This window comes from Myotis yumanensis, unplaced genomic scaffold (assembly GCF_028538775.1).
Source record: "Myotis yumanensis isolate MYYU_CA2020_CCGP unplaced genomic scaffold, mMyoYum1.0.hap1 SCAF_2, whole genome shotgun sequence".
NCBI classification, from domain to species: domain Eukaryota; kingdom Metazoa; phylum Chordata; class Mammalia; order Chiroptera; family Vespertilionidae; genus Myotis; species Myotis yumanensis.
This window is the reverse complement of record NW_027223753.1, coordinates 210,424,455-210,452,191: the sequence shown is the minus strand read 5'-3', so window position 1 is coordinate 210,452,191 and position 27,737 is coordinate 210,424,455. Positions and strand designations below refer to the sequence as shown.

General features: G+C 54.5%; 1 protein-coding gene across 1 annotated transcript in view; it reads left to right on the top strand.

Moving 5' to 3' along the window:
- The window catches only part of UMODL1 (uromodulin like 1), a 53,502-nt gene that overhangs the window by 9,886 nt on the left and 15,879 nt on the right, over positions 1–27,737 (top strand). Inside the window, exons 5-16 of the mRNA XM_070403674.1 lie at positions 2,013–2,199; positions 3,779–3,919; positions 11,118–11,372; positions 12,041–12,153; positions 13,857–14,076; positions 16,845–16,982; positions 18,086–18,327; positions 18,433–18,655; positions 19,669–19,926; positions 22,822–22,934; positions 25,461–25,674; positions 27,119–27,256. Coding sequence (XP_070259775.1) covers positions 2,013–2,199; positions 3,779–3,919; positions 11,118–11,372; positions 12,041–12,153; positions 13,857–14,076; positions 16,845–16,982; positions 18,086–18,327; positions 18,433–18,655; positions 19,669–19,926; positions 22,822–22,934; positions 25,461–25,674; positions 27,119–27,256 — 2,242 coding nt within the window. The remainder of the gene's footprint in view (positions 1–2,012; positions 2,200–3,778; positions 3,920–11,117; positions 11,373–12,040; positions 12,154–13,856; positions 14,077–16,844; positions 16,983–18,085; positions 18,328–18,432; positions 18,656–19,668; positions 19,927–22,821; positions 22,935–25,460; positions 25,675–27,118; positions 27,257–27,737) is intronic.

Below are 27,737 nucleotides of genomic sequence, written 5' to 3'. Positions count from 1 at the left end.
CCTGCTGGCGCCAGCGCAAACCAGGGGTCGGGGAGGGGTTCCACCAGTGAACTGAGAATGCCCGGCTCTGAAGCAGATGTCAATTCCTAATTTAAAAACAAAGCTTCAAAGAGGTGTGATTTATGTGCAACAAAGGGCACACCCCAAAGTGTGTAGTTTGAAGTTTGACACACATGGCGTTGAAGCCGTACACCATCATGGGGTAGAACACAGAACCCCTCATCTTCTACCGAGCTGTTGCTTAAACCAAAGGCTGCCCAGTGTAGACAGCCTGGGCCCCAGAGCTGTGCCCTCACTCGCTTCCCCCTCGATCCCCAGTGTGCTGGAAAGTGCTGGATGGGGACCTTTACCCGGCACTATCGCTGTCGGGGGCTGGATGGCTCTGTGGTGGGGGCCGCCTGTCATCATGGGATTGCACAGCATGCCTGGCCTCTCTGCACACGCACCCAGACGCATGCCTAGCTGTGACAGCCACACATGTCTCTGAACAAGGCCACATGTCCCCTGAGGGGCAACCTGTTCCTGCTGCAGACACAGCTCACACTTGCTGACGCTGCAGAACCTTCCAGCCAGGATGACTTTACCCGGCGGTGGCCGGGCCATTGCCTATCCTCACGGATGGAGGTCTCTCCAGGGTGTGGACTGCCTTCAGGGCCACATGGGCCCGTGTCCCCTGGAGTGAGCCCAGGCTCAGAAGGTCCCACACTGTGTTTAATGCTCTGGCGTTGCCTCTTGTGATGCTTCAGATTTTTGAGCAAGGCCCTCAATTTTGCTTCTGCACTGGGCCCCACACACTCTGTGGTTGGTTTTGCCTGACCTTCAGATCCCACAGATGTGTCCCATGGGTGACGGAGAGGGGGTAGACCCGGACTTGGGTCCCTTTCCCACAGAACAGGTGGCACACACACTTACCTTGCTCTGGGCTGTCCAGTAAAGCGACTTGAGAGGCATCCTGAAAGGTCACCATCCCCCAGAAACCTCCTTACCTGCCCCAGCTGGAGGAGAAGATGGCCCAGCTAGCACAGGTAAGAAGATGGCCCAAACAGCCAGTGAGAGCATGGCTCAGGAGCCAGACTGCCTGGGTTCAAATCCCGGTGCTGCCACTCATCAGCTGTGTGGCCTTGGGCAAGTTACTTAACCTCTCTGTGCCTTAGATACCACTTCCTTGAACTAGAAATGGTCATAATCCTGTTGGAGACAGTGGCTGTGAGGTTTAAACAGTGCATGGAAAGAGCTTAAAGAGATATCAGGCTGGAGCAAAAAGGATTCGGATGAAATGAGAAAAGGGGTCACGAAAGCTAAAAAAGTCAGATGTGCAACATGAGACATGGCTTGACGTCCGGTTCTCTAATTCCTGATATAACCCTCTGTCATGAGCTGTGAGGATGGGGATCTCGGGTCCCGGGGGCTGACGGGTGTTTTTTCCGGGGTGGCTGTGACAGAGCGCCACAGACTGGGGGGCTTACGTAACAGACACTTAGGGTCCCACGGGTCTGGAGGCCTGAGATCGAGGTGTGGGCAGGGCTGCTCCTTCCGAGGCTGTGAGGGAAGGGTGCCTCCCAGGCCCCTCTCCGTGGCTTGTAGGTGGCTGTCTTCTCCCTGTGTCCCCACAGCGTTTCCCTCTATCGGTGTCTGTCTCTGTGTCCAGATCTCTTCTCTGTGTAAGGACACCAATCACACTGGGCAAAGGCTCATTCGAATGACCTCATCCTAATCTGATTACATCCACTGAGATCCTATGTCCAAATAAGGGCCCATTCTGAAGTCCTGGGGGTAGGACTTTAACATAAGGATGTGGGGGTGGGTGGGTGGCCACTATTCAGCCCATGGCAACCAGCGTTGCAGAAGTATTTATAATCTGGTTTGCAGGCTTTCACTGGGCTGATGACAGAAATAAACTACCGTAGGGGTTCTCTTCTGCAGACCAGAATGGCGCATGTGCAATTAACTTAAATTCTCCGGGCCTCCGTCTCCCTGTCAGTCTGATGGGGCACTTTCCTCTGGCTTCACAGGTGACCAGTGCCCTGCGGCCGATGGACGCCGCCGTCTATCACCTGCACTCGGCCTGTGGGGACACCTCGACCACAGTGTCTCGGCTGCTGCTGGGCCTGCCGTGGCCGGTGCCTGTGGCCAACGTGTCCACAGTGTTGGACGGCATCGTGAAGCGTGTCTATGAGGTGATCAACATCCAGGTGCAAGGTGTGCTTTCCCTTGGTCCTCTCTTTGGGGCAGGGGGCGGGGTGGGGGGAGGGAGTGGAAAAATAATCCGGCAGGTGAGGGCGGGCTGGCCCACGTTAGCCCATCTGGTCCAAACCAAGTTAAACTGTGTCCCCGCCACCCGCTCCCACTCCCGGGTTTCTCCTTCCATCCAGGTGGGTGCTGGTGAACAGAACCCAGAACATGCCAGGATTTCTGCCTTCAGTTCTCAGGTTCCTACACTTCCCCTTCTTGCCTCTTCCCCACCCTCACCAAGGACATCCTTGTACCCAGAGGCTTTGTCAGCAGAACTCGTACAAAGTTGGATTTGGTGAAGCGCACAGATGTGGACTTGTGTCTGGAAGAAATGACCTGGTGTTTCCTTCTTTTTCTTTTCCTTTTTTCCTTTGGTCTATATCAGGGGTTAGCAAACACTTGGAAAGTGTCAGGCAGTAAATGCTTTGGGCTGTGGACCACATGGCCTCTGGCTCAGCGGCCGTGGGACGTGGAAGGAGCCAGGGTGGGGTGTGAGCGCGCCCACAGCGCCAGCAGCACGTCCTGTCCCAGGACAGGAGGACCTGAGTCCCCTGCTCCCCTGGGAGGGTGGCTGCTGCTGTGGGAAGCTCCTCCTAGGACAGTGAAGGTCACACACAAGGATGCCAGGCCCTGGATCTTTAATTCCCCTGAAAATCCACACATGTGCTTGAGGACCAAACCCACTCGTGCCAATAAGAGAAGTGCCTGGTGGTCTGTGAAGGCCCCCAGCCGGAGACAGGAACGCACCTGAAGGTGAACAGATTGGGGTAGCACTGGAGGGAGGGAGCGAAGGCAGGCCATGGGCTTGGGGCAGGAGGGGGCAGGTGGGAGAATCTGTTATGGGATGTGGGCTTTGACTAGGTGGGGTACTTTGTGTGTGTGTGTGTGTGTGTGTGTGTAGCTTTGATCCAGGGCTTTGTTCTAGATTGGATGCTGTCAGAAAGTGGGGATGCTATGATTGGGTATCTCAACAAGAGGAGCAAATTTGCCCGAAGATAAGCTACAATTAGTAAAAAAAACTAAGAGCCACTCCTTTTGCCCAAGGGGTGAGTGTGACATTCTGTGGGTAACAAGGTGGTCTTTTTTTGTGTGTGTCTGGCAGAGGCATGGTTCTGTCTCACTTTATCCTGGTCGCAGGGTAGCCTTGTGTGTTCTGAGATGGTTTCTGTCGGTAGGAGAGGGAAGGACCCAGCTGTGAGGGACAGGTCACCTCTGAATGCAGGGGCTGCTCTGTCCCTTTCTCAGTCCAGAAAGGAGCCCATCCACCAGACCAGTTCTCAGGTAGGATGCTTGGACCCATCATCTCATGACCCTCAGACTCAATACAGCCCCAAAGCGATTGGCTCAGGCGACCGCAGCCACCCAAGCGCAGGTGACGGCTGCAGGCGAGGGCGGCACGTGTCCTGAGACGCGGGCCAGCTGCTCTGCAGGCTTTCTGATACACCGGGGCCCACTGCCCCGTCCACTCCTCAGCTCAGAGGACACACACTGGGAGGCTAGTGAGAATGACCAGTGGGTGCCACTCACCTGCTCTTCTTTTTCATAGATGTGAATGAATGTTTGCATGAGGAACTCAACGCCTGCTCTGGAAGGGAACTGTGTTTAAACACGGAGGGCTCATACCAGTGTGTCCGCCACCCAGAAGCGCCGGCCTCGTCTCCCGAGAAGCTGGAAGGCACGTGTGAAGGTAAGATGTCACAGGTTTTGGCTAAGGAACCTTTTCAGATGGACCGTGGGCCACAGTGATCCTCTCTTCTCGCAAAGATGAACAGCTGGCTCATGGGCAGAGAGAAGTCCCCTGGTTCTGTAGATTGTTCTGGCTCTCATACCCGGCTATTCTCACCTTCTTTCTTCAATTGAACCAGTCTGCGAGATGCTGGTAATAGAAACACATATGAGTAAATCGTCATTTCTGCTCTCAGGAAACTCGGTGGAGAGCATGCCAGATGCTAGGCAGGCGTGATGCATATGAGTAGGATGCCTGTGTAATTTATTGTTTAAATCAGGACACTGAGAGTGAAGGGGCCTCATTAATACTTACACTGGGCCCAGGAGTAACCTGGACCATCTCTGGGATTACTGATTAATTAAATGTAAAAGAGAAAGAGAGAAATGAGGCAGCATGCAGATGTTTTGGCCGAACAGTGTAATAGATGGCAATACCTGAATGAGTTGGGGGAAGACTAGGGTTGTCATTATTATTTTTAACAATAATTGTTTAAATTGAGAAGGGGTTGAAATTGAGTGGAGAGGCCAGGATGCTGACTGAGCTGCATATTGGGTGCTGGAGCTCAGAGGGGGCTGAGCTGCATACAGGAATCTGGGGTCATCAGCGTCCAGGTAGCATTTCACTATGAGCATGGCTGGGGGTCCGGAAGGGGGGCCTGGTGCCTGGGGCTGAGGAACCCCGCTATTTAGAAGTCAGTACAGGAGGAGGGGCTTGCAAAGAGACAGAGTGAGATGGGAAGAACAGTAGGAAAGACAGTCTCAGGAGTGTTTACAAGGAGGAGGTACAGGGCCTGGAGGAAGGGCAGACTCCCAGGAGGGCCTTTCTGGAAGATGGAAGATGGCTGATGCCAGAGCAGGCTCGTGTGCTGATGGGAGAGACCCTGGTTGGTTCTTGCAGCTACGGCGCCCAGTCAAGCTTTCTCTCTTCTGGGAAGCTGCTCTTGGACGTCTCCCCTCTCACCAGGGCTTCCCCAGCTGGGATGACGGTCACCTGCAGCTGCTCTGGTGGCCAGCGTGTGGTCAGGAGAAGCTCGGTGGCCACAGCCTGTAGGGCTGTCTGCAGGTGAGTGAGGCTGCAGGTGCAGCTGGACGGTGAGCTGGACAGGAAGGGGCCAGTTAGCGAGCATTCATTCATTCACTTATAGGACACATTTACTGAGTTCCTGTAATGCGCCAGGTGCGGTGCCTGCTATGCTGGGTGAAGAACAGACTAGAGGAGTCACGGCAGACCACAAATCCACTCTTTCCTTCCTTAGTGACAGAAGTTAGATTGCGTTTTGTGTGGAAATGTTAGTTGAAGACACTAGGTTTCCCTACCTCTCTTGCCGGCAGGGTGGCCATGTGACTTGTCTTAGCCAATGAGACACGGCAGAAGTTTCCATGGGAACGAGGAAGACTGCTTAATGGTTATAGGCCCTGCTAAGACCAGGCTGAGCACAGGATTATGATGGCTGAGGCCCCTTGGCCATCTGAGCCACAGGGTGACCTTGAGGATAAGGCTCAGACACTAGTGATGGGAAAGCAAAGACAATGAAGAGTCCTGGGCCTGAGGTACCATAGATGTTTCCTACATAAAGGGTCCACCTCATGGGGGTCAAACCTGTTGTGGTGGGGTTTCCTATTAGATGGAGCAACTTATCCCAGTGCAAGTGGCTTGGGGCAAGGCAGGAAAGTGCAGGCAGGGTCCCGGAAGCAGGTGGCTGGTGGCGAGGTAGTGGGTGTGGCGGGGAGGTGTGTCTGCTAGACAAACACCAGGCCTCCCAGGACAACTGGGCGCAAACCACAGACAGGGCGTTAGTGGGACAGGAGACTGCAGGATGGGGCTCCATGGACTCGGTACCTCTCTCAGAGTTCAGCCTAGAGCAGATACTGCTTATTCAATTTGGCCACTAAAACTTTCTCTTGTTATTGCAGAATCTGATTTATTACATTCTAGCAACAGCGGAAAGATAAGTCACCCCCAGTCTCAGCGCGCCAGCAAACAGTTTTCTTTTTCCCTCTTCTCTTCCAGGTTTTCTACCCTATTTCAATCCTGCTATGCGTGCAGTTTTGTATTCTGCTTTCTTCACTCACCATTATGTCTTGTAAAGGCTTCCAAGAAGCAACCTGGTCTTCATCATCCTAATTTCGATGGTTGAGTAATAGTGATGGCGTATAGCAGTGATATAATGTCCTAGCTATTTGCCTCATGGGGGGCATTAAGGTGGCTTCCAACATTCTGCTATAGAATCTAGGACTTCCATTAGCAGTGTGAAGCGGTTATGGAGAATACTGTCATACTCACGTTTGAATCACTTCATTTAATCCGCATGTCCTATCCCCTTTAAAGGAATGGAACAGTTCATAGTAACACAGTCAAGAGCTGCTTAGCACGTAAGTCACGCGGGCTCTGCAATAAGCACCTTTACAGCATCACCTTATTTAATCCTTAGAACAACCCTGCCAGGCAACTGCCCCACGGTGCATCCCCCAAGGCTGCCCTCGCACAGCGTGGTGCCACCCGGTGGCCGTGCCCTTTCCTCCCCCATTCATGTGGAGGATCGGGAGCTGACCAGGGTTCTAGGGCTGTGGACTGTTTCCTCAGGTGACCCAGAGCTCAATGGGATAATGAGCGCAGGGTCCTTGCTGACTCTTCCCGCTTTGCCATGGAGGGGTGTGGGTGGAGGCTGCGGGATGACGCGGGGAGGACCTGGAGGGTCAGTCTTCATCACTGGAATGTTCTACCTCTTTCAGGATGAAGCTCCACCAGGCAGGTCTCCTGATCACTGCCAGTGAGTCCTGTACTTGGCAAATAGTGGACACTCAACACATCTATATATATATATATAAAAGCCTAAGCAACCATTATGACCAGACGATCAGAGACTGGCCAGTAGCTATGACGTGCACTGAGCACCAGGGGGCAGATGCTCAATGCAGGAGCTGCCCCCTGGTGCTCAGTGCACTCCCACAGCCAACCTCCCACGGCCAGCCAACCTCCTGTAGTCTCTCCCCCAAGCCGGCAGGCCCCGATTGGCCCAGATTGGGACTGGGTGAGATGGCCCTGATTGGCCAGGAGGGACCCCATCTGTGCATGAATTCATGCACCGGGCCTCTAGTATCTAATATTAGTGAATGAAGAGGGAGGTTTGAATGGTGGCTGTTCCTAGGATCTCTGAGTGTTGAGTGGTGAACACACCAGCCCACCTGTAGCAACAGGGCACTCCTCCACTATGCGGGTCTAATTAGAACTGTGCGTGCCCTCCACGTACAACTGGGCCTGCACAGACTCCCTTGCAGACCACCCTGGATCTTCACTGTGGCCTCTGGGGGGAGAGTCCTGTCCGTCACTGAGAATAGAAGACTGGAATTAGTTCTTGAAAATACTCTGGTCAGTAATCTGAAAAAGACATTAGGCTCTATTTATAGTTAGGGATATTGTCAGCCAGACTTTGCCATGCTTCCCGGACACTGAGTTACAAGGTTCCGTCCAGATAAAGGGCTGTCCCACAGGTGAAGGGAAAGCTGCCCTGCCCGGCTTCACTCCCCACCGGGCAGGAAAGGCGAACCCAGCGTTGCCAGCTCCGAAAGAGAGTGAATTCCAATTGCATATTGCTAAGGGAAGCAGCACATGGTTTAAATTTAAAAGCTAATATAAATGAGCAATCTGCTGGAACGGTTTAGAGGTACAAACCCGTGGAAAATACAGCACAAATTTCACATGCTTTTCTTGTGAAATTAGTCATTCGATTAATGACACACGGGGCAGCTGGATTCTTGCACAAAACAGAGACTGTAGGAAATGTTGCCTGGTTGGCATGTGACGTTCCAGGAACACGCTCTGCTTTTCGGACGGGGTGGAACTGTTCTAGGACCCTCCTAACTCCGTCCGCCACGGTCCCCTTCTCCGCTGGAGCCGAATAGCTGGTCAGCACCATAAAGAACCGTCTCCTGGACGCGTGCTTGACCAGGGCAGGCTTGCCCGCTCCAGAGCGGCCAGGCTGGCAGGCCGCTCACCGAGCCAAGACCCCATATCCCTAACTGAATGCTCAAGCTCTTGGCTCGCATCCTCAGCATTTCTACCTTTACGGGGTCAGGTCTCAGGGTGACAGGCCCCGGGGAAAAGAGGAGCAGCCTGACCGGGGTACCCTGGGAAAGGCAGCATCCCGGCAGGCTCCTTCCTGCTTCCCCAGAGGCGGGTCAGGGCTGCCCCAAAGAAACGAGGCCCAGACCCAGGGACACAGGGACTCCAATGTGCTCACTGAGATAAAGGTTACGTTCCCACACGAAGGTCGGGGAGGCACACGGCAGCAGTGTCCTCGGGTCACACAGGCTCAGGGGTTGGGTGCTATTTTCAAGGGCCTCGTTATAAGAGGGTCGTCAAAAAGCTAAAGGGCCGCAAGAGCAGGTGTCCTGGCTAACGAAGGACTAAAATCAGGTTCGAGCACGAGGGGCAGAGGCGTCATGTCCAGTTTAACAGGCCTCGAGCTCTGATTACAGCAGAGGGCTTTGGCCGAGTGTGGCAGGAGCTGGCTGATTCTGCAGCAACACGAACAATTTTCCAAGTGGCTGTCCAGCCAACAGCTGCCTTGAAAACTCGTTAAAGAAGGCTGGGAGGTGGATTCGTTTCCTGTGGCTGTTGTAACCAAGGGCCACACACCTGGTGGTGTCAACCGGCAGAAAAAAGGTAAAAAGAAAAGCAAAAGGAGGTGATCAAATTTATTTTTATTTTTTTAAAAAAAAGACTAAAAGAGCAGTAATGTATTCTCTCACAGTTCTGGAGGGCAGAAGTCTGAAAAGGACAGATGTGTCTTCCTCAGCCACTCTCTACCTCCCCTCCTGGCAGCGTTGTCAGGGCACAGTGAGAGTTTAGGTGGAGGTCCCCAGTCCCATCCAAGTAAGGCAGGGAGGGAGGGCTGGGCTCACTGTGATTTATCTCCACCTGCTTTGAGGGGGATCCACAGGGGCTCGCAGGGGGGGAGCACGCACCCACGGGGCACCCCCATGTATAGAGGCAGCTCCGTGCTCGTTGGAGGAAGACACAGCAGGGCTGAGTCATAGGACTAGGGTGAGGCACTAACCTTGATTTTGAGCCTCTTGGCAGCCAAGGCAAAAAGGAAAATGGGTTGAATTACACTGGTTTTTATTTTATTTTATTTTTTTTACTGAAAGGAAACATACACATTTGTCTGGAAAGATGGAATTTTTTTCATGATCCTAGAAAACATGCTTTATGAAGCCTTTCATGAAGGGCTCTGGGAAACTTTAGTCACTTCTGAACTGTGTCTTTTTACTATGGGTTTGCCAAAGGGTTTTTAAAAAACCTCATGACTTGCTTTATTTTAGCACTCAGATTCTGATGTAAGAATTATTGTGCCTAGACTGAGGGCTAAACTACTTTTTACATAATTCATATTCCTTAGGTGCCTGTTGTATGCCAGGATTTTCCTTCAAAAACAGAGATTAATTATATTTGAATATAAAAGTATGTTAATTATTTTATTAGAATACTAGAGGCCCGATGCACGAAAATTTGTGCAAGAGTAGGCCTTCCTTCCCCCCGGCTGCAGGCACTGGCTTCCCTTTGGCACCCGGGACCCAGGCTTCCCTCCTCTGGCCTCCCACAGGCACCTGGGACCTGGTCTGGCTTCCCTCTGGCCCTGGCTTTGTCAGTAAGGACATCTGGAATGACATCCAGAAGATGTCTGGTCTAATTAGCATATTACCCTTTTATTATTATAGATTACATGCTAAAGTGTTATATTAGAGTTTTGCTTCCCAATACATGGATTTTCATATGAAAATGTAAGAAGCCTGGTTCCTGAATCTGGCTCTCCTTCTTAAAAGAACATAGTCAGCCTGGCTGGTGTGGCTCAGTGGTTGAGCATGGACCTTTGAACCAGGAGGTCACAGTTTGATTCCGGGTCAGGGCACATGCCTGGGTTGTGGGCTCGATCCCCAGTAAGGGGCGTGCAGGAGGCAGCCAGTCAATGATTCTCTCTTATCATTGATGTTTCTAACTCTCTTTCCCTCTCCTTTCCTCTCTCTGAAACCAATCAAAACATATATTTTTTAAAAAATATATTTTATTGATTTTTTACAGAGAGGAAGGGAGAGAGATAGAGAGTTAGAAACATCGATGAGAGAGAAACATCGATCAGCTGCCTCCTGCACATCTCCCACTGGGGAGGTGCCTGCAACCCAGGTACATGCCCTTGACCGGAATCGAACCTGGGACCCTCCAGTCCGCAGGCCGATGCTCTATCCACTGAGCCAAACCGGTTCTGGCAAAACATATTTTTTTAAAAAAGGACACAGTCAGATTGGAGTAGGGCCCACCCTAATTGCCTAACTTTAACTTAGTTACCTGTTTAAAGACCTGTCTCCTACTACTGTCACATCCTGATGCACTGGGAGTTCAGACTTCACCCTGTGAGTACCGGGGGATGCAGTTCAGCCCATGACACACCATAATGGCCACAGCTGCAGCGACAGCTTAGGTCATTTCCATGTCTTGGCTCTTGTGAACAATGCTGCAGTGAACGCTGAGGCGCACACATTGCTTGGAGACAGTGCTTTCATTTCCTTTGGGAAAGTACCCAGAAGTGGGCTTGCTGGATCATGTGGCGGCTCTATAGTCTTAGTTCTTTGAGGAACTTCTGTACCGTTTCCCGCAGTGGCTGCACCAACAGTGCACGGGTTCCCTTTTGTCCCCACACCCTCGCCAGCACTTACCTCTTGTCTTTTTGATGACAGCCATTCTGACAGGTGTGAGGTGATAGCTCATTGCGGTTTTGATCGCATCTCCCTGATGATGAGCGATGCTGAGCGTCTTTTTACAGGCTCGTTGGCCATCTATATGTCTTCTTTGGGGAAATGTGTACTCAGATTTTTTGCCCATTTTGTAATTAGATTATTTGGGGTTTTTTTTGTTGTTGTTTTTGGTTTTTCTTTTGCTGTTGAGTTGTATGAGTTTCATACATATTTTGGATGCTAACCCCTTACCAGATGTGTGATTTGCAAATATCTTCTCCCATTCCCTAGGTTGCCTTTTCGTCTCGTGGGTGGTTTCCTTTGCTGTGCAGAAACGTTTTTGTTTGAGGGGACCTACTTGTGGACTTTGCTTCTGCTGCTTCTCTCTGACGTCCTCTGATTCTTCTCTTTCTGTGTGTTCACAGACGGCCCTCCCATCACAGACTACATGATCCTCAATGTCACCAGCAGCAGCTTTCAAGTGTCCTGGGGTTTAAATTCCACCCAGAACCGCACCTTCCACGTGCAGGTTTCCAGGGGCGAGGAGCCGCTCAGGAGCGCCAGGACCCAGGCGACGACCCTGGAGGTGACGGGGCTGGAGGCCGGGGTGCTGTACTGGGTGAAGACCAGCTACCAGGCCTGCAGGGCCAATGTCACCGCCACGCTGACCGTCAGAACCGGTGAGGCCCTCGTCTGAACACCGTGTGTTACCTGTGAGCTGGTCTTTCTATCCCGATTCTGTTGCCCCGGTAACTCAAACTGTGGCTCTTCTTCTAACCAGGCAGGGGCAGGCATGGGCTTGGCCCACCGTCCCAGTGGGGCAGTGGGCGCTCCGTGTCCTCTGAGCAATGCCTGGGGGTCACGGCCATCATGGGCTCCCTCGCTCCCCTCCCTGCGTCCTGCAGGCATTGAAAGACCTTCTGTGACACTTAACCCCTCAGGGCTGAGTGTGTAACTTCCCCAAACCAGGACCTGAGCGCCATGCGAAACCTGCAGAAGGTGCACTTCATTTCCCACATGGTGCATGTTTCAAGGGCATGCCCCGCCCACTGTGTCAGTGCCAGGAGAGAACTTTTCCCCAAACACACACGGGTAGGAATGAACGGGGAATTCTGGCGTCCGAAGGCAGCTGGCGTGGCCACACGACTCCGCCAGGTGGCTGACTCCTGCCCGGCTCCATGGTTCGAGCCCCCCTTGGCCTGGTCACGGTGGAACCTGGGTGGTGCAGGACTTGATCTATTTTTTAAAAATTTCCCTCAAAGCACAGGCTTTATGGAAAGGGTTGACAGAAAACCGTGGGATGCTGGGTCACTGGGCTTCAGCTAATGTGCACGATTGTCTGTCTCAGAGGCCCGTGTGTTTGGAGTCACGGTGAGGATCCTGAACCGCACCGTGACCGAGCCGCTGCTGGACCGTGGCAGCCCCGAGTTCCGGGACTTCTCCCGGCAGCTGCTTCAGGAGGTAAAGCCAAGGGCGGGCGCGGCGAGCTGTCCCTGATGTTCCGAGCGAGGAGCCCACATAAGCCGTTGCTCAAATACTCCCCCCTCCTTGTTTATGGGGGACTTAATCTAGATTTGGAGCCAAACCGTCTTTGAAATACGTGTTTTGGATTCAAATGGTCTACACCCGTGGTCAGCAAACCGCGGCTCGTGAGCCACATGCGGCTCTTTGGCTCCTTGATTGTGGCTCTTCCACAAAATACCATGTGTGGGCGCGCACGTACAGTGCGATTGAAACTTCATGGCTCATGCGCAGAAGTCGGTATTTTGTGGAAGAGCCACACTCAAGGGGCCAAAGAGCTGCATGTGGCTTGTGAGCCGCGGTTTGCCGAGCTGCAGTTTGCCGACCACTGGTCTACACCACTTGATCCTACAGCTGGGTTTCCTGTCGAACTTTCTCCCTGGGATCTGGGGGCTCGGTCTTCCCACTTGGGAGCGCTTCATCGGGACGCTAAGCAGGGACCAGGCATCCATCCCCCTGTGGCTAAAGGGGCACATGAGCACCCAGCCTGGGAGGACCAGGAAAGAAGTGACTTGATAAACAGTCAAGAACCATGAAAGGGCTAAGATTTTACCCTCCCTGCAAACGAATAAGTTAGCCTCTTCCTGTTGCCCGGGTGCTGGCAGAAGACACGAGATGCCTGGGTTAGAGACAGAGGGCTTTGTCCAGCCCAGCAGGCAGTGTGAGCGTCGTGCTGGGGCCAGTTCCCCCTCTGCCCTTGGGACCCACAGGGGTGACTCAGAAGGGCCCAGGTGGGTGATGCACGCAGTAGGTCTGCATCACAGCAGGGAATCCCCAAGCTTGCGGAGCCCGAACCTTTGTAACGGGGCTGTGAGCAACCCTGACTAAACCTTACTCCGTAAGGAGACATTACCTTTATTCTCTCCGACAGGGAACAAATCTGCCCTTTTTGCGCCATGATCTCTCTCCCCTAAGGCTGTTCATCATACAAACGTCTTGGAACGATATTCTGGAACAAAAGGGCAGTTATGGCTTCTGCTTCTGCTTGCAAAATGTGTAGAAATGCGAGAGACCAGAGGAGGGCTGTCTCTCCGCAGTCACCTACAGGAAAAATTGGTTTTTGAACTTTCTGAGAGAAGCCGTTCTGCTTTGCACTGGGCTTGGCGTGTGTGCAGGAATGGTGTGGCAGGAGCAGGGGGGCAAGGCTGCTGTCTCCCTGGCTCTGGCAGGGCTGGCCCTGAGCCCCTGGCTCTGCCTGGGGGAGACAGCCCTATAAGTGGGGGACAGTGCCAAGCAGCCATGAGCTTGTTCCTTGGGGCCCCCTTGGTCAGTCAATCCATCCATCCGTCAATCCAGCAGCCCCCTTGTCTCTCTCTCACACAATTTGCCTCCACACCGATGTTCAGAGCACCCAGAGGGCACTGCATCTCTCATGCTCCATGACAGAGAGCCGGACTATAGCGGTCACTGCCTGTCCTCACCAACGCCCGGTCTGCTGTCCCAGGGGAAGCCCGGTTGGGGTGCAGTGAGCTGGGGGACCTTTGCTTGCCCCAAGAGGTTGGTTGCTGAGTGCCTCTTCTTGGTCCTGGAGGGGACACATGGGTCCTGTGCCCCGTCTGCAGCCACACCTGGGCCTGCTTGGCGGTTTAAAGATACTGATGGGAAATTGGCTCTCACACGGGCTGTCGCCTCTCCCTGGCCAGGTTGAAAGTGCCTTCCCGCCGGCGGTGTCGGACCTGTGCAAACGGGGGAAGCTGAGGCTGCAGATCGTGTCCCTCCAGGCCGGGAGCGTGGTGGCGAAGCTCAGAGTGACGGTGCAGGACCCCGAGTTCCCCGTGGGTGTCTCCACGCTGGCCCCCATGCTCCCGCGGCTGTGGGCAAGCACAGTGTTCCAGATTGACCAGAGGGGGACGCTGGTGCAAGGTAGGTGAGGAGATCCAGAGGCCACTGGCGGCTCTACCTGCTGCAGGCCTGCCTTCTCCCTTGGACCTGGAGGGCCGCCTGGCCTTGGGCTTTAATACAGGGCCAGGTAAAGCTGTGCCCACCTTCCTGGGCTCGCTGCCCAGCTGTGTGCTGGGAGGGCCAGGGGTGGGGATGGGGGTAGGGGGGAGGGAAGGGGAGGAGGGGAGTCACCAGCACTAAAAATAGCCACCAGGTGCTCTGCAATTTAAGCCCAGATCTCCACTGGGACCTTGAGCACCTTGGGGCCCTGCTGCCGGGCCAGCCTGGGCTCCGTTCTGGCCTCCACTCCCCAGCACCCTGGCACTGCCTGCGGGCTGGTCGGGCTGGTCGTCGGGCAGGGTTCCAGAACATCTGGGGGCTGGGCCAGCAGGGTCCTGTCTGCAAAAGAGCCCAGGCAAGGTGTGTGTGTGGTGTGCGTGGTATGTGTGTGTGTATGTGGTGGTGTGTGTGGTGAGTGGTGTGTGTATGGTGTGTGGTGTGTGTATGGTGTGTGGTGTGTATATGGTATGTGGTGTGGTGTGTTGTGTGTGTGGTGAGTGGTGTGTGTATGGTGTGTGGTGTGTGTATGGTGTGTGGTGTGTATATGGTATGTGGTGTGGTGTGTTGTGTGTGGGGTATGTGGGGTATGATGGTGTGTGTTGTGTGGTGGTGGTGATGGTGGTGGTGTGTGTGGTGAGTGGTGTGTGTGTGTGGTGTGTGGGGTGTGTGGTGTGAGGTGTGTATGGTGTATGGTGTGGTGTGTGTGTATGTGATGTGTGTGTGGTGGTAGTGGTGTGTGTGGTGTATGTGTGGGGTGTGTGGTATGAGGTGTGTATGGTGGGTGGTGTGGTGTGTGTGGGGTGTGTGGTGTGTGTGGTGTGTGGTGGGTGTGTGGTATGTGTGTGTGTATGTGGTGTGTGTGTATGTGATGTGTGTGTGGTGGTGGTGGTGTGTGTGGTGTATGTGTGGGGGGTGTGGTGTGAGGTGTGTATGGTGTGTGGTGTGCATGATGTGTGTGCGTGGTGTGTGGTATGTGTGTGTGTATGTGATGTGTATGTGGTGGTGGTGGTGGTGTGTGTGTAGTATGTGTGTGTGGTGTGTGTGGTGTGGGGTGGGTGTGTGGTGTGTGGTATGTGTGTGTGTATGTGATGTGTGTGTGGTAGTGGTGTGTGGTGGTGGTGGTGTGTGTGGTGTATGTGTGGGGGGTGTGGTGTGAGGTGTGTATGGTGTGTGGGGGGTGTGGTGTGCGTGGTGTGTGGTATGTGTGTGTGTATGTGATGTGTGTGTGGTAGTGGTGTGTGGTGGTGGTGGTGTGTGTGGTGTATGTGTGGGGGGTGTGGTGTGAGGTGTGTATGGTGTGTGGGGGGTGTGGTGTGTGTGGTGTGCATGATGTGTGTGCGTGGTGTGTGGTATGTGTGTGTGGTGTGTGTGTTTAAGTGTCGCATCAGCTGACGAGTGAGCCTGCTGGTCTCCGGGAGCTGCTTCCGTGAAGATCACATGAAACAAAACTGAAAACCACATGGGCCCCTGAGCATCAGCTGCAGTTTCTCTGCACAGAACTGACCCCGTCCCTTATCTTGACTTGACCCCAGCCCGGCCGGCTCCTGTGGCGCACTGGCACGATCGGGCACGCTGCCCGGGCTCAGGGAGGCGTGTGCAGAGGGCCTCGCAGCCACCCCCACGCGGGAATCCAGCCCCTCTCGGGGCCCTAGCGTGCCCTGCCAGCCAAGGTGACTCTGCTTGGAGCCACTTGTTCCCCTGAGGGAGGGGAGGTGGGGCAGGCAGTGACCCCAAGAGCTGGGTGGGCAGAAGGATGGAATTCTGGGGGTGTGGGAAACTACCTCCAGGGCCCCCCAGCCTGGAAAGCAGTTTGAGATATTCATTCCTGGAGGTTAATTGTGCTTATTGCACGTAGCCCTTCACTGATTAGCCATGTGTCCAAACGCACGGACCATCAGATTCTTTCTTAAGCAGGTAGGGAAGTACGGGTGGTGGTCCCAGGGGTCCAGGAGAGGGGAGCGGAGAGGGCAGGAGAAAGAAGGGAATGGTGTTCCTGGTGAATTTTGTTTCTCACTCTGGCCCGATGCCAGTCCTGGCTGCGGCCGATGGGAAAAGGCAGGGCTGGACTGGGTGTGGGTGGTGAGCCAGGGCCGGGGGCCACTGGGTGTTTGCAGGGACAGGGGCTTACCTGACATTTCCTTGCCCAAATCAGAAGGCTCAGGGCTTCCTGGTGACATGGGGACTTTGAGAGTCATTTCCCAGAGGGGGTGCTCCGGGGCCATTCCTGTCCATGTCAGAGAAAGCTCACATGATACTTAACTGGACATCTGGCTCCGTCATTGTCCTATTTCTTTCTTGAACACTAAGTGTTAGGGCATGTTGACACATTAGAGAGATTTAGGTCTGGAACAAAGACTAAACAAGGAAGAAATATATTCACATCTGTGGGTGTTCAGACCTTAAACAGTAGCCACCATCCCCTGATCTTTGCCCCGTATCAGCCAGCAGGGAGGGTTGGCGCATCAGGCTTAGCCAGTGGCCTCGGTGCAAGTGCAGGCCTCTGGGGAAGGACCTGTGCAGAGCCTCCTCCCAAGGGTGCGGGACACCCGGGCACTTCACTCACCCTGGCCTTGCCTTTGGGCGATTCCCTGAAAGACAGTCAGGAAGAACTTTGCTCTGTTCCCGTTCATTTCCTGACCAGCCTCTGGCCTTTCTCCCGGGCTCCGGCCCCGTCTCTCTTCCTCCCACAGACTGGGACGAGTGTGCCGACAGCCTGGAGCACGACTGCTCGCCGGCCGCCCAGTGCCTCAACCTCGAGGGCTCCTACACCTGCCGGTGCCTGACGGCCAAGGACGCCAACCCCTCCCGAGCTGGCCGGGCCTGCGTGGGTGAGTCCTCCACCCACCCCTTCCCCAGCGCGGGGCTGGCCCCCACCCTGCAGGCCTGGGTGTGGGGTAAGGGCCACTTCTCCATCAGGCACAGCGTCGAGGGCTCCTCACACAGTTAGGAACCCACAAAAATGTTTTCATTTTTTTTTAAATCAAAGGAAAGAAATGAATGTAATAATAGTAGTGACTATCAATAATGAAGCCTATCTTCATACCAGTGCAGTTTTAAAATATAATGTTTCATCTTTTTATGGAAGAAAGGGTTCACCCAGCAGGGGGCCCTCCCCAGGTGGCCTGGAACCCGAGGCTAGAGAAGCCCAGGCAAGTGAGGAGAAGGCCCTGATGGCGGGGCCCAAACATCTGCCCTGAGTTTTGGGGGGGCCAGTTCTGATTGATTGGTTGGAGCACCTGGAGGGCCGAGTGAGAAGCAGGAGGAGGCCCGTATGGATGCACGTGCTGTGATGGGCCAGCTGTGTGTGCCCTGGACGCGGGTGGGCCGTGGAGGGCTCGGCCGCCTTTGCCGTCCCAGCTCAGGCTCTGGCTGGGAGCCCTGGCAGAGAGCTGTCCTCAGGAAGGAGCTCTGTTCCCTGCCCGCTGGGCCCCTAGTTCCCCCCCCCCCCCCCCCCCCATGGCAGAGCTTCCCTTCTCCGTCTTCTCAGTCATGTGTCCAGTAGGTGGGCACCAGTGCCAGCGCCAAGCCCCACATCTGGGGAAATCACTCCATTTCCCAAAGGCGGATAGATTCGTGTGAACTTGCAGGAACCAGGCCCTGCATCTAGGTCCTGGCTCGGTAGCCCTCCCCCCCGCCCGCCCCCACTCCCACCCCGGGGAAGTGACTGTGGGGCACATCCCCCAGCTGTGTTGGGCCCCCAACACCTGCTCTTGGTGCCCCAGCATCCTCATGTATTAAGTGGAAAGGCTCCTCCTGGCCCTCCATGCGAGTCACTTGGGTGACGCCACATTAAACATTCCTGGTCACCGAGACAGCCTGTGGCCCCACTTGGGGTCCACCTGGGGGGCTCTCGCTCATCAGTGGCACCTGGGGCTTTGCTGAGATGTTGGTGGGCCAGACACCCCATCTGAGAGTGGCCGTGTCCCACCAGGTGACGTGGTGAGCCTCCTGGAAGGTGCGCTGTCCCTGGCGACAAGGGCAACAGCCCCAGCTGTCGGCACAGAAACAGCAGCCCTTGGCCTGGAGACCCCTGCCTTGTCCCCCAGTCCTGGGCACCTGTGGGGCACCCCTGCAGCAGGCCAGGCCCAGACCCCAGGGCCCCCGCCCAGGAGAGGGGACAGTGGCGTGGTCGGGCAGGACAGGAACAGCACAGGGCAAGGTGTGGAGGAGGCAGCGCCCGGCGAGGCCCCAGGTCTGGGGACGAGCCAGTGGACGGCCAGCAGGGCTCCCAGGCCAACCCGCAGCTCCCTCGCCGGGCCCATGGACAGCCTGTTGGAGGCCTCTGGATGGTTGCTGAGAAACTCCACTGCAGAGTCGCACGCCCAGCCCAGCCCTGCTGAGGGTCCTACTGGCCACGTGTGGCACACCAGCCTCTCCACTCGGGGCACAGCGCCTGCAACTCTGGACCCTACATGGCCGCAGAACACAGACCCTGGACACTCCAGCTCCCCAGACCTGCCCTTGGCCTCCACCCCCACGTCTCTGAAGACCCCGGCCTGTGGTGAGTGCCTGGGATGGTGTGTCCCAGGGGCACTGGGACCACGTGGTCAGCGCGAGTTCTGGTGGCACAGGCTCAGACAGCTGTCGGCTCAGAGACCTTTTAGCAACACTCAGGTCGATCTTTCGTTTCAAGGCTTGGCAAGCTGCGTGCAGAGCAGCTCTGTCCCTGGGCGGCCGGCTTCGGGTCTAGTTAGGACGATAACTCGGTCTCCATGTTCTCTCTAGCCCTTCCTCCCTTCTCCGAAGCCTCCCATTTGCCAACATCTGGGGCAGGGATTCAGGAATCTGGAGGAGACTGTGGGGCACCTCCCCAGCTGTGTTGGGCCCCCCACATTTCTGCCCCTCCCCAGCCTCGCTGATCCCAGCAGCTCCACATTATACATTCCACGTAGAGGGGTTAGCCTCGCCAAGGCCCACAGGTGACAGCTCAGGAGCCAGGAGACAGCTCTGGCAGGAGACGGCCTGGCCGTGCTGCCTCCCTCAGGGCGGCCACGCTGCCACCTCTGTGAGCTCACTCGGCTGGCCCGGCTCTGGACGGCATCCAAGTGGAAGTAGCTGTTCGATGCAGTTCCTCTGCTGAGCCGGCAGCTTCTAAGACTGAACTGTTCAGCCCGAGTAGCCCAGTGCTGTCGAGTGCCCCGGGGCCCCCTGTAAAAAATGATTCTGCAACCAGCAGTGGCCACTGTGCTGACTCCTCGGAGAGTCTGCCCAGGGGGTGAGGGGCATGAACCCTCTGGAGCAGCCGCCCACAACCTGTTCCAGAGGCCTTCGTTTTGGGAAGTCCGGGGACCTCAGAGGCAGACACCAAACCGAAGGGGCAGGGGTGCTGTCCGGGGACCTGCCCCCCTGGGCTCTGCTTGTGGCGAGGCCTCACAGGTCTTCCCTGGGCCGGCGTCCCCTGAGGACGTCCCGAGCGAGCTGTGCAGTTGATTTTAGCCCCAGGGGCGAGGCTTCTCCTTTCTTCTCTCCTCGGAACATTTGTTTTTAATCTCAGCATTTGTATCCACTTCCCAGTTCCTGCCCCCATCGGAAGGGTCACTGTCTCCAATGTGACCAGCACCGGCTTTCACGTGGCGTGGGTGACAGATCTCGCCCCGCGCCCCACTTTCCAGCTCACCCTGATGTCCACGCGGAGCCCCGCCGTGCACCTGGAGACGCGGAACACGAGTCTGCAGCTGTGGGGCCTGGAGCCCGGTGTCTTGCACCTGGTTGAGATAGTGGCCAGAGCATGTGGGGAAGAAAGCGCCAGGGCACACCTGAACGTGAGGACAGGTAATGGGCTTCCAGAACGCTGGTGGCCCCTTGCTCTTTAAGGGAGGGGAGACGTATGAAAAAGGGTTTCCGTGGGTTCAGGGTTGAAAGAGCTGCATTTACCTGCAGGCTGCTGGGTTTCCATAGAAACATGGGGTTCACTTCATGCTCGGCATGAGACAGCCAGACAGAAGGCGGCTCATTTTGGGAAAAGGTGTTAGAGGTGGAGTTGCAAAGAGCTCCAGGCTCTGCCGCAAGGTTGTGGACGTCCGCCTACCTGTGCCCTGCATGTGGGCCGATGTGGGTGGTGCAGTTGAGCATCAGCCGTTCCTCCTGATCACTCTCACTCTCACTCCCAGTGACAGAGCGCCCAGAGGTCCTAACACAGTCAGCTGTCAGGACCTGCATTTGGTTTTCAGGAGTTAGGACAACAGACAGATGGACACACAGTGGGTCTGTGAATGTTCCCCAGAGCCTAGGGCTGCAGAGTAAAAGGGATGGGAATAGAATTGAGAAAATCACACGCAGACTCTGATAAGCTGCCGCTGATTGTTGACCACCTATAATAATAAAAGCGTAATATGCTAATTAGACCAGATGTCCTTTGGAGGGAGGCCTGAGTCCTGCTTGCCAGAGGGAAGCCGGTGCTGGCAGCTGGGGGAAGGAAGGCCTACTCTTGCACGAATTTCATGCATTGGGCCTCTAGTAGTCATGTCCCATATAATAAAAGGCTAATATGCAAATAGGCTGAACAGAGGAACAACCGAACAACTGGTCGCTATGATGTGTGCTGACCACCAGAGGGCACACATGAAACATGGCCGGCGTCAGCTGCAGTGGGATGGTGGAGCAGGTGAGCGGGGGTGCCAGACCAAGGCAAGGCACCAGTCGGTGTCATTGGGGCGAGCCTCTGGTGGTTACTGAAAATTCTTTGCTCCCGTGTGCCACGGTCCCGCCCGGCACATGCTCACACCTGCTTCCAGCCGTAATCGCTCAGTGCTGTCAGTGGATGCGAGTGGTGGCTGCCAGCCCCAAGTGCCCCTGAGGGAGTGGCGGTGGCAGGAGCAGGGCTGCAGGCAGACAGGGCACTGAGCAGGGGGGGAGGGGAGCCACGGCAGGAGGGGCTGGGCGGGGTGTGGAGGATGGGCTGAGACCCACTCCTGTGCCCACCACAGACTCATGGCCCACAGTTCCTTTCAAGGTGCATGAATTCATGCACTGGGCACCTAGTATACAGATAAAATTCCTCTCTTCTCCTCTCTGGCAGTTGTCAGTGGATATTTTCTTGAAAGTCTAACTTACCTGAACAGCCAAAGGGCAGGCCTGATATTGCTGTTAATCCTCAGATCTCGGGCGGCTGTCTGGGAGGTGATGGCAGCATCTCCTAGGTGGGGGGCACACCCTTGGGAGATGCCTAAGGTGACATATCCGAATGCAGTCAGAAAGTTTAGAATTTTTGTTTATATCTTTAAAGTTCTAATTAGCCATGGGCTGGGAAATAGAGAAAAGGTGTTCGATGATGCTATTATGCAAGTTGGTGGGACCTGGAGAAGGGGGGTGACTGTCGGCCGGATGGCCTGGCAGGGTGGCCTCGGGTCAGCATCAGTCTGGCCTCTGAAGGCCTCACCCACTGGACCTTCACTGGAGGGAGGAGCTGCCGGTGCCGGAGCTGGGTCGGCATCGGCTCTCACCTGTGCACTGTCCTGTTCCTGGCGGCTTCTAGTCAGGCCGCACGCTCCCGTTGTCCTGAGTCTAGACCGGTGGCCTCAGATGCAGCAGTGACCCTGAGCTCTTGGGGTGTAGGCTCATCCAGAATGCGAGTGAGACAGCGCTGTGGCTTGTCTTACACGTGGGGGGAGGGGCAGCAAGCCTCTGAGGGGGCGCCTCTCAGCTCCAGGGGGAGAGCCTTGCCCTCCACCTTCGCTGCCCAGAGGCCTGGCCCGTAGCAGGGGCCTCACAGACGCCCGGGGAAGGGCTGCATGAGAACAGACGGCTGCTGTGCAGGAGTGGGATACGGCCGGGTGACATCCTGGACCAGCTCTGTACCCCGCGCCCCTGGAAGTCCTGTGCTGAGGAAGATCCCAGTGGAACTGGCCGGTGCAGAAGCAGGGCGGCCTGGACCGCAGAGGGCGGGGCTGTAGGGGTGAGGAAGATTGACTGTGTTGGGACCTTCAGGCGCTCTGTCCTGGGCACAGGGCTCTAAGCAGAGGTTTGGCAAGGCCACCTCATGTCTGGGTTTGCCAGGACAGCTGGTGTGCACCTGAGGCCCTGGCACAATGGACTATGTACGTGCCTCCTTTCACTCTCAGAGCTGTCCCCACTTGCTGGTAAATTACCTGGACAGTCTGCACAGAGAGTGACACAGGCAGGGAGGAGACAGCTGCCGGGGCTGCGCTGTTCCACAGCCTCCACGAGGTTCTCCCCGGTGCCCCGGCTCTGTCCTGGTGTCCTCCAGTCTGCGGGCTGGGTCTGGGAGTGTTGGGCGCTGTTCCTTCTTTGTAGAGTCCAAGTCAGCGTAGTTTGATGTTCTGCCCGGCCAACATGAAAATACTATTATTAAGTTAGAAGTGGCCATGGCCAGTGTTGCTCAGTAGTTAAAGCAATAGCCCACCCATTAAATACTCATGGGTTCAATTCCCGGGCAAGGGCACGTACCTGGGTTTCAGATTCAATCCCCAGCCCCAGTTGGGGCTCGTGCAGGCAGCACCAATTGATGTGCCTCTTTCACATCGATGTATTTCTCTTTCTCTCCCCTTTTCTCTCTCTCTTTCTCCTTCTTTCTCTCCTTCCCTCCCTCCCTCTCCTCTCTCTAAAAAGCAATGGGAAAAAAATCCTCAGGTGAGGATTAAAGAAAAATGTGGTCATCTGTCCCCTAACACATTCCTGTCCCAAACATGCTTTTTCTTCACCCTGCAGCCGCCCAGAAGCTCAGTGGGAAAGTCAGAATAGCCAACGTCAGGTATTCCGAATCCTTCCGCAACACCAGCAGCAAGGAATCCCAGGATTTCCTAGAGCTATTCTTCAGGATGGTAAGTTGGTGAAATCATCCTTACTTCCTTGAGGGATGTGAAGGAGGGAGGTGGGTGGAATCCTAGCTGCAGCCCAGCAGGATTTAGACCCTCTTTTCGGAAGGAAGCTGAGACTTCCGGCTCCAGCGTGGGGCTGAGTGTCCCTGGGTCTGCTATTAAATAGACACATCAGTAGATGGGAGACACACCTTGTCCTTTGCTGCCTCCTTGCCTCATACTGTTTCCTGCTCAGTGCAACTTTATCCAGGTGGGACCCCTTGAAGCAGAAAGCCCCTCCCCTGCCTTAAAAAGAACACTTTAAAAAAAAAGGGAGATCTATTTCATATACCACAGGATACAGGGTTTTAAAGTGCACAGTTCAGTAGTTTGGACTGTATTGTATTCATAAAATTGTGCAACCATCACCACCTTCTAATTCCAGAACATTTCATTACCACCCCCCCCCCCCCCAAACCCTACCCATCAATAATCACTTTCTATTCCCCCTTCTCTCTGTTCCTGGCAACCACTAATGTGCTTTCTGTCTCTATGGTCTTGCCCGTCCTGGACATTTCATAGAAACAGAATCATACCATATGTAACCTTTTGTGTCTGGATTATTTCACTGAACATACTGTCTTCAAGGCTCACCCATGTTGTAGCATGTACAGAACTTCATCCAGGAAACCATTTCCTCCGAATAGCTGAAGAATATTCCAGCATGTGGATGGGCCACATTTTGTTTATCCTTTCACTCATTGGTGGGCATTTAGGTTGTTTCCAATTTTTACCTTAAAAAGTTATTTTCCTGCTCTTTCTTGCCCTTCCTCTGCCATCTCATCGGCATTCTTTGGGATGGTATGTTGTTACGACTTAGTCAGGGTAGCAATCTCAATGTTATTTTTGATGGAGGTTAGACTTCCCTTTGATGAATAGAGAACATGCTTGTCATGACCTAGTGACTTATTTGCACAGAAATCTCATGGATGCTAGCTTTTCCGTATCCTGGGCATTTGAGATACAGAATAGTCAGAGTTTAGCGGCGCCATCTAGTGGTGGAGTGTGAAGACATGCTGGAGCCTGAGCAATGCAGGTGGCCTCACCTTTGATTCTGTTCAACCCTGTCAGCATCACTTAGTGATAAAACGGTCGCACAGCCTCCAGGAACTGTCCAATTGAGGCTCCCCAGGATCTGGGACTCCACATTACTTATCCTGGGACCCCCAGCTCCTGGCCCAGTGCATGGGTTCCAGAGCTGTTGACTCATTCATGTATCCATCTGCTTTAGGTTAAAGATAGCTACACTGAGATTGAGCAAACACTGAAATCAGTCCACATCGCTCTGGTGGTCACATGAGGGAGCTCCATTTCCACCCCGAGTTTCTTGATTAACATTTCCTCTTTAAACCATTTCCTCATTTGCCAATTTTTGGGGGATGATTTTTGTTTGTTTTTTTATTTAGAACTTCAGGATAGCAAATAAGTGTGCCACTTATCTCGTTTGTAGGACTTTAAGACAAGTTCTGGGAAGTTGTGGGTTAATTCAATACCTTGTTCTTTGTAACTGCCTAGCAAGGAGCCTGGAACTTGGTTTGAGATGGGTTTGAAAAGCAGTTGAAGGTGGCATTGATCCAAGACTGTGACGGATCCCTCTTAGGAAGTCCCAGAAGAGCAAAAGAGACAGAGAGAGGGAGGGAGAGATAGATGATTACAGATATATAATTGCTAGCTAGCTGGCTAGATGATAGATAGATGATAGATGATAGATAATAGATACATAGACGATAGGTAGATAGATAACAGTTGACTGTTCAAATAATAATGTCAGCCATGTGACTGCAGGCAGCTCCTGGTCTCTGGGCCTCTGCAGCCTCTGAGGGGTGACAGATGCTCGGGTTGACTGCCCCCAGGCTGGGAAGTGAATCCTGGGCTTGAGCGCCTCCTACAGGGCAGAGGTGGCAAGGCTTTTTCCGTGACAGCAAAGTCTGGAGGTGCGCTCTCCATAGACGATTTCAATCCTGTGGGCTCCTTAAAGCTCATCACTATGTCCTGTCTTCCTGGGCATTTCGGCCATGATGGGCTGGACTGGAGCAATACCATGTGTGGTGCAAGGTGCTGTCCAAAGTGATAGAATAAGAAACGGCTTTCAGAGGCAGGAACCGCCTGCCCCAACAGGGTGCTCACAGGAAGCAGTTTTTGGAAAGGCGGGGAGGAGGATTAGAGAGGAAATGTGTCATATTAGGAGCAAAAGGATTATTCTAGGAAAAACAAAGTGAGTGACCACTCATCTAGGCCCCGCCCCCATGGCTCTGAGCAGATGGGGGCGGATCCCAAGGCCACTGTAAGTCCCCTCCCAAGTGAAAAGCCCCTAGGGTAGGGCTTTTGCACCAGCCCCATCCGGACAGCTGGTTAGGGGCAAACAGGGCTCTTCTCAGGATCTCAGACCCACAGGCACTGGGACTGGGCCCAGGCCCGGCCTGCGGCTTTGCCCTGCTGCTGCCTGCAATCCCAAGAGGAGTTCTTTTCACCAGCTCTGTCTCTCCGAAGGTGCGCGAGTCCCTGTCACCCACCATGCGCCAGCACCTGGACGCAGGCGGGGTGCGCGTGGAAGTGACCCGCATCGCCAATGGCAGTGTCGTGGTGGAGTTCAGCCTGCTGATCGTCGCGGACTTGGAGGTCCAGGCGGTGTCTGCCGCGTTCCTCTCCGCCTTTCAGAACGCCTCTCTGCTGGAGATGGTCGGAGGGGACACCTTCATCGGGGGTACGTGTTGGTCTGACCTGGTGGGGGCTCAGCGGGTCTGGAACGAGAGGCAGCCAGAGCCCAGCTACTGCCTTTGTTTCTGAAAGATGTCGCTCCGCGTGCTCTTTCTCCGGGGCTTCCTGGCATTAGATGGAAATGGGAAGCAGGACCCACCTCTCGCTTTTTGCTCCTATGTTGTTGTTTGTATTTATGACTTGTGGGTTGAGAACAGCCTCCGGTGAACCAGGGGTGCTGCTCCCTGGTCGCAGGCTGCGTCCTGCCCCCGCCCCTCCTCCACTGCTGTTGCCATGGGCCCAGGGCAGACGCGTCCCGCTCTGCAGCCAGACTTCCTCCAGAGCACGGTTGCCAAGGAGATCCTAGTGAAAATAATTGAAAAGCAGGGAGAAAGGGCAACTGAGATGCTCTCCTCAGATGGTCTTAGTCAGCTCAGCTGTCACAATAAAACACGCAGATGGGTGGCTCACACAGCGGACATTGGTCTCACAGTCCCGGCGGCCAGAAGTCAGGCGCAGGCGCCAGCCAACCTGGTTTCTGAGGAGGGCCCACTTCCTGGCGTGTGTCCTCGGAAGGAGAACCCCTGGGTGACTCTTCACGTAAGGACACCGATCCCACCAGATCAGGACCGCACGCTATGACCTCCTTTAACCTGAATTACCCCCGAAGGCCCGTCTCCAAACACCGTCACATGGGGGTTAGGGCTTCTGCAGGTGAACGTTCAGGGGCACAGGCCAGTCCACAGCACGTATCCCACTTGAAAATCGTGATAAAGGGCTTGCAGGTACCGGTATAAAAAATCAAAGACAACATAGATGAATATGTTTCTGAATTTTTGGAGTAAGAAGTGTTTTCCAAGGTTAAGAGCAGAAGGAAAACAAGCCCAAAGAAGAAAAGACTGGAATATTTGATTCCATGAAAATGTAAATCTTTTATGTCAAGCAAACAAAATAAAGGCGCCCTTGTAACGCAAGCAACAAACCAAAGTATAATTTTAATGTGACGAAGAATGAAACCCTAAAATAGAGAGAGAGGTCACATGCATCGATCATATCCATTTTGTTCAGCAAACCTGTGTGACTGTTAGTAAGTAACTGAGCATAGGAACCAAAGGCAGGTGTCTTGTTTTCGGGGCCCCTCGCCTGAGACCAGGGGTTGGGTGGGGCCTGCTCACCTCCTGGCTGCTCTGATCTGACACTGCTTTGCCCAGTGTCTCCCCCCTCCCCCACCCCAGCCCTGGGACCAGGAATTCTTCCAGTACAGCCCCTGCAGCCCGCTGACACCTGCCCCCACCCCATCCCTGGCTCCAGAACAGATAACTTGGATAATTTTTAACTTTCTCTGAGATGCGCTTTCCACGCAGCTGTCTGTAAGCAGCCGGCAGTGTACCCCTCTCCACAGCCCTCAAGCCCACTGAGAAGGTCTGTTTTGTTCCCGAAATGTCGCACAGATTTCGATGAGTGTGAGAGCAGGGAGGACGACTGCGAACCCGGCACAGCCTGTCGCAACACTTTCGGGTCTTTCACCTGCAGCTGTGTGGGAGCTGCCCCCGACTTCCCTGTAGAATATTCTGGAAGACCCTGTGAAGGTAACATCCTCCCGGTCCCTTTTCTGGAATGCTGTCGGTCATCTGTCCTGTGAAAAGAAGCAAAGTGCCTCTTTTCCAAATGAGGTCGGCCTATTTTATGTCCTGGGCAAGTTGCCTGGTGTGTGTGTGTGTGTGTGTGTGTGTGCATGCACATGTACCCGTGTGCATGTGTACATGTGTGTGATGCTGTCCCTTCACATCCTCTCATATGTCTCCAGCCTTCTCGGTGGTGCCTCATCTCCCCAAATGATTCTTCTGATGACTGAGATGAGAAAACACACTCAGAACCGAGGTGTATTTTCTTGCAAAACGTACAGCCCATGAGACAAGCACCATGCGCGAGACGTTTCTACTCAGCCCGTCTCCACTCAGCACTTTCCCCGTCCAGCGGGCTGTGTTGAATTCAGCACTGACTCTGAGGTGATGCCTGCCATACAGGCCCAAGTGGAGGGAGACTGATGTTTATATGAATAAACACAGT